At 57.8% G+C, this 6,070-nt stretch overlaps 1 protein-coding gene across 1 annotated transcript; it reads right to left on the reverse strand.

Annotated features, from left to right (window-relative positions):
* Window positions 1–1,471: 1,471 nt before the first annotated feature.
* Window positions 1,472–5,803, reverse strand: CHMP6 (charged multivesicular body protein 6). The gene is made up of 8 exons (XM_062506172.1): window positions 5,725–5,803; window positions 5,234–5,343; window positions 4,652–4,739; window positions 3,892–3,978; window positions 3,735–3,800; window positions 3,542–3,622; window positions 3,290–3,344; window positions 1,472–2,042 (listed from the first exon to the last, which is right to left on the reverse strand). The coding sequence occupies exons 1-8, from the start codon at window positions 5,785–5,787 to the stop codon at window positions 1,990–1,992; spliced, it is 603 nt and encodes a 200-aa protein (XP_062362156.1). The 5' UTR covers window positions 5,788–5,803; the 3' UTR covers window positions 1,472–1,989.
* Between the last annotated feature and the right edge of the window lie 267 nt (window positions 5,804–6,070).

A 6,070-nucleotide genomic window follows, 5' to 3' on the forward strand; every position in this document is an offset into this window, starting at 1 on the left:
AGCTGCATTAACCCCTTCAGCCCCGCTTCCTCCCCACACCGACCCCGAGCGCAGGCACCAGGACCCGGCCCAGCATCCCTGGGGAGGGCTGGCTCGTCTCTCCTGCTGCCAGGACGTTCATCAGAAAGGAAAGCAGAGCAGAGGGACTGCAGCACACCCTCCCCATCCCGCTCCCGTGGCGATGCCAATCCCAGGGAACAGGGTTTTCCCAAAGCACAGGCAGTGGAAGCTGTGCTCCCAGGGCAGATCCCTTGCAGACCTTCCTGGCAGTGCCCCGCTCTCCTTCCGTGAACGCCATGGACCAGGGGCACGTTCAGCAGCCCAGCACCGGGCTCAGGGAGCCCTGAAGGAGCAGCACTGGCCAGGACTGCTCCTGCCAGCACTGCTCTGCTGAATCCGAGGCTCTCTCTGGTGGGAATGGGCTGCGTTACAGCACAGCCGGGACTGAGCACAGAGAATAAAGCACCGGGAGCAGAGCAGGAGCCTGCCCCTGCTGTCCCAACAGCGGCTGGAGGGACCAGAGACACAGCCCTGGCATCATCCAATGGGCCGGGCAGCTCCAGAGGCAGCAGCTGCTTTGCCAGCAATGAGCTGGTGTCAAACACAGGGCCAGGGACTGCGGGGCTGCTATGAGTGAGGAGACAGCAGTGGGAAACCGGGCAGCTCCAAGGCACTCACTGCCTTGGGGACACACGAGGAGCACGAGCATGCCCTGGCTAGTCTTTGGAACACAACAGAGAGGACATGGAGAGCACGACTCCACCCAGAGCTGCTGGGACAGGGAGCACCCCATTCCCTGGGATCACTTTTGTCTAGTACCAGATTCCACAACCCCCACGACAGCCCCGCAAAGTCTCCAAGGACCCTCTGGTCCTTCTGCTGTCACAAAAATATAAATAAGGGGTTATGGCTCAAGAAGGTAATAAATAAAGATCTGCAGTGTCCTGAAGAGTATCTGCAAGTTGGCAGGTGAGTTCGTTCCAAGAGCAGCCAAATCTGCCACCACCTGGCTGCCCAGGCAGCATTCCAGACCCTTCAGCATCGGAGTGAGTCCTCAGAGGGGATGGGGCTCCCTCGAGCTGCTCCCAGAGCACTCTGCAGTGGTGATTTCTGGAGCTTCAGGCCCCGTGTCCAGCAGCACGAGTGTGAGGAACACGTCCATATCCCCGAGGAAACGTCGGGCAGGAGCAGCTGGAGCAGAGTCCAAGTGATCCATCAGTCCTTCTCAAAGGCCAAAGGTGAACTCTGATGCTGGAACAGAGCCACGAGGAAGATTCCTGGCTCCTAACCCAGGCAGGAGCTCCTTGCTGGCACTGCAGGTGATTTCTGGCAGCCCAGGGCTGACTCCTCACCCCACAGCAGATCAGGCTCTGCCCAGCCACAGGCACTGCAGCAGGAACAGGGCTGAGCACCCAGGCTGAGCCTGGCCCAAATCAAACCCCTGGGTCTGGCTCTGCACGAGCCAGGGCAGAGTCCAGCCCAGAGCTCCAGCATGTGGGAGCTCAGAGCTCCAGCAGTGCCCAAACTGCAGCAGGACAGGGACACAGATGGAGTCAGTAGAGAGAAGGGACAGAGGGACACGGACACCAGAGCTCTGCACAGGGCTCGTGCTCACCCAGCCCATGCCCAGCACAAACACCTCACTCTGATTTCCTGGGATTTGGCCAGAGCAAAGGCAGACTGACCACCAGAATCAAACCTACAGACATAAACTTGGCTTTGGATCACTTAAGAGTTGCTGTTTAATCCCGAGACAGCGCAGTTGAGTGAGTCTGGAATTTAAGTTACAAAAAAAGAAAGCACTAGAAAATAATCTTGATACAAGAGCGATAATCAGCTGAGGTTCCCCACCCTGTGCAGGGAATCCTACTCCACAATCCACCCAGCACAGCTGGGATGCTGCCAAGGCATTGCCTGTCCCCAGCACATGCTGGGAGGGCAAACTGTCCAGGGTGAAAAGTTTCGTGGGGGAATCCCCAGCACTGGGAGTTAAGATGCTGCCACCAGCTCTGGCTTTGGCCTGTTCTTGATGGGTGACACTTCTGTGGAAGGAAAAGAAACTTGTTACAGAATCAGGGAAATCAAATATCCTGCAGCCATCTCCTGAGGAGGCTCCAAGGCTCTGAGTCCACTCTGCCCGGCAGCAAATGCTTGCAGAGCTCCTGAACTAAGAGAAATTGGTTATAAATAATCCCACATTCCCATGTGGAAATGCCCCTTTTTCATTGAAGAATTACAGACTTTCAGAACATGCCCAGCCCAGCAAAGCTACCAGCCCAGGGATAGATCAGGGGCAGGGGCAGGAGCAGGCCAGCCCTGCCCTCACCCCTGGGACCTTACACCCCTGGGCCTTGTTTTGTTTGGCCTCAGTACTGACATCTGAGCCCTGTTTAGGAGTAAACAAGCTCCAAGGAAACCAGCCCAATTCCCCACATCCCAGACTGCTCCTGGGCAGATTCCACACAGGGAAATGGCTTCTTCCAGCTCCTCTTTGCACAAGCAGGCAGGTCCAGCTCCTGTGAGTGACGGCTCAGGGCTCTGCTGTCCCATGAGAGAAGAGTCTTCACCAGCCTGAGTTTTCAGCTCCCCAGCACAGACACCTGATGAATCCCAGTGGGCTCCTTCCCTGCCAGGCAGGGCCACCAGGGCCTGTTTGGTCACCTTCTTAGTGAGCTCTCCCACTTCCCAGCTTCATTCCCACACAAATCCATCCACTGAGGTTTTGGATTGTTCAGGAACACTTGGGGACCATCAGCAGTGTGGAGCTCGTGCTCTGACAATCCTGGAACTGTGGGACTCCAGTGATGCTCATCCAGCTGGTTCCAAATCACTGGGAAGCGAAGTGGGAAGAGCATCCCAAGCCTCAGAGAAATCCAGACTTGTGCAGGGTGAATCCAACACCCACAGATACCCATCCCTGCACTGTGAGAACTGGACCAGCCTGGGGCTGTGGGAGGAAGCCTTGCCTGGCTCAGACAAGGAAGGAATTCCTCATGGAGCCTCCCGATGGAATGAGGTGTCCCAGGGCAGGAGGTTGCCTCAGAGCAGGTGCAGGATGGGACAAGAACAGCAGGTGTCACACAGGGAGCTCCCCAAGGGAATGACCAGATGCTGACCAAACAGAGAGCGGAGCCTTGGGTGCTCCTGGAGCCAGGGCTCAGCTGGGCCTGTCCCCACTCCAGGAGCTGCTGCTCCTGCCATTTTCCAAGACACTCACACTGGGAGAGGGTCTCAGACCATTGCACAGGACAGGAGCACGAGAAGCCAAAGCTAAACAAGGAGAACATACCTGGGATCTTCTCCGGGAGTGGCTCCGAAGGAACTTCTGGAAGCTCCAACTGTTCCTGCAAGGGCAGTAAAGACAGTGTGTCACAATGTGTCACAGGTGCCACAAACCCCACCTGTGGGCAAAGACTGGGGCTGGCAATGTCCCAGACTTCCCCCCAGACTGAGCTCTGAGAGTAGGAAAAAGGTATTTTAACTGCTGTCAAAAACAGCTTCCTAAAAAGGTGGATTTTAATCACAAAAACATCAACCCCACCTGAGTAATAGCATTTAATTCTTCTAAAATGGCATCTTCATCCTCCTCAGTCAGGCTGCCAGCCAGGAGCTCGTCTATTTGCTGTGGGAGAGAGGGAAGGACATAACATTCCCAGCCTGGTGGCTCTTGGACACAGTGCCCACCCCAGCAGCTCTACAGAGCAGAGACTGCTCCCAGCTCCTCATGTACACACCCTCTGGTACTCCACAGCATCCTGGGTTTCTCCTATTATCCTTTCCACTTCTTCTATGGACATAACCTGAAAGGCAGAGCCAAAATCCAGGTGAGGGAGGGGCCTGCAGGGAGGCAGTTCCAGCCAGGCCCCTCTGAAGTGCCCCAGCCACAAGTACCTGGTGCATTTTGTTCAGACACTCGTTGCCTATTTTCAGGCCCTCAATGACCTTCATTTCAATCTGGGTGAATTCAATGTCCTGGACCTGGAAGGAGAAAGGGAAGAGCCTGTCACACTTTGGCCAGGCATTGGCACAGTAAATCCTGGAGGGATTTTACAGATATGGGGATGTGGCAGCTGGGGACAGTGGTGGCCCTGGCAGTGCTGGGGTACGACTGGGCTCAGAGGACTCTTCCCACCTAAATAATTCCATGGTTGGCATTATTAGGCAGACACAGGCTGCCAGGACCACCAGAGAAGCTGCAAGGAGTAATCAGTGGAGCTCTTTGTGTCCTGTCAGTGGCACCAGCAGCAGGAAACATCCACAAAAAAAGCTCGGCAGAGGCAGCTGCACCAGCAGGTCCAACAGCCCTGGAAGTGATTTCACCAGATTTTCCAGCTGCCAGTTGTCCCAGCTGAGACCTCCCCAAACCCAAACACATCCACTTCTGAAATGACAGGCCTGAGACAAGCCCAGGAAGGCCCCAGTGCAGCCATCCCCCCTGTGAGTAACGTTTCAGCAATTTCCAAACCACACATTTAACAGGGAGCCTGCAGATTACAAACACACCACTCTGTGTCTCCAGGGAAATCGTGGCACGCACAATTTTGGAAACATGTGCCCTTGGACAGAGGGCTGAGCAGGACCTGCCAGTTGGGATGGAATTCCAGGGAATCCAGGGGAGCCCCACCCCAGAACACCCCAAGGCCTCGCTCACCATCCGCTCCAGGTTGCTGATCTGGTTCTCTGTTTTATCCAGAAGCTGCTCCTGGTACCGTTTCTTCTTCAGTAGGAGCATGGCTTTCCTGAGGGACACACAGGGAGGGAAACACGGCAGGGATGAAGCAACTGAAGCTCAAAGGAACCCCATCAAAGCCATGCTCACTCTGTGCTACTGCTACAAGGGGACAACTCATGTGCAGCTGAACTGGCAGCCCAAGTCCTACGAGGAGCGAGGATGAGCAAACTGGATATTTGGAATAAATCCTTCCCTGGGAGGGTGCCCTGTCACTTGCCCAGAGCAGCTGTGGCTGCCCCTGAATCCCTGGGAGTGTCCCAGGCCAGCTTGGACAGGGCTGGGACCAGCCTGGGATAGTGGAAGGTGTCCTTGCCATGGCAGGGGGTGGAATAGGATGAGCTTTGAGGTCCCTTCCATCCAAACCATTCCGGGACTCTTTTTCAAGGATCCAGCGGTGTTTCCTCGCTGGTGACACTCTGGAGGTGGCACAGCCATCCCCCGGCCCGGCCCCAGTGACCTCCCCTCTCCCCTCCCCTCCCCTCTCCCCTCCTCTCCTCTCACTCTTTTTTGCCGTCCCGGAGCAGCTGCCGGGCCAGCGCCCGCTCCCGCTCCAGCCCCAGGCTCAGCCGCTTCTGGTACTGCCGGAGCTTGTCCCGCTGCTGCTTCAGTTGCTGCGGGAGAGAGGGACGGACAGAGGGACGGACAGAGGGACGGACAGAGGGACGGACAGAGGGACGGACAGAGGTCACAGCGCAGCCCTGACAGCTCCAGCGTCCCCTCAAGCAGCGCCGCTGCCCCGCCCGCTCTGTCACCGACAGCACCGGGAATCGCTCAGCCCAGCCCCGCTCCTCCATCGCCACGGGGACCGGGAAAACCCCACGGGCAGCTCGGAGCCGGGCCGGGCCAGGCCGGTCCGGTCTATCCCGGTACCCCCCGCTCACCAGCACGGCCCGGTCCATCCCGGTACCGCTCTCCCACCAGCACGGCCCGGTTTTTCCCGGTACCGCTGTCTCAGCAGCACGGCCCGGTCCATCCCGGTACCCCCCGCTCACCAGCACGGCCCGGTCCTGCTCCGTGACGCGGCTCCGCCGTTTCCGCCCGAACAGGTTCCCCATGGCCGCTCCTGCCCGGCCCGGCCCGGCCCGGCCCGCCCCCGACGGCGGCCGCGAGGGGCCCGGCCCCGCACAACGCGCAGCGAGCGCGGCAGTGGCGGCAGCGTGCCGCTGGGGGGCGCGCTGGGGACGGGAATATCGGGAATGGAGACAGGAATATCGGGAATGGGAATAAAACAGGGAATGGGGACGATAATATTGAGAATGAGAATAATCTAGGCAGAGGGATATAGGGAATGAGATATAGGGAATGAGAGGTATGGGAGGGAGGCTGTAGGGGTTGGGG

This window comes from Cinclus cinclus, chromosome 20 (assembly GCF_963662255.1).
Source record: "Cinclus cinclus chromosome 20, bCinCin1.1, whole genome shotgun sequence".
Lineage (NCBI taxonomy): Eukaryota > Metazoa > Chordata > Aves > Passeriformes > Cinclidae > Cinclus > Cinclus cinclus.

What these genes read in the sequence shown, in the direction of transcription:
- CHMP6 (XM_062506172.1), bottom strand. Translation starts at nt 5,787, where the DNA reads ATGGGGAACCTGTTCGGGCGGAAACGGCGGAGCCGCGTCACGGAGCAG. An exon ending in AATTAAATGCTATTACTCAG is followed by an intron (nt 3,345 to 3,541) that starts GTGGGGTTGATG and finishes CTGCCCTTGCAG; the next exon opens with GAACAGTTGGAGCTTCCAGA. An exon ending in ACTCCCGGAGAAGATCCCAG is followed by an intron (nt 2,043 to 3,289) that starts GTATGTTCTCCT and finishes TTCCTTCCACAG; the next exon opens with AAGTGTCACCCATCAAGAAC.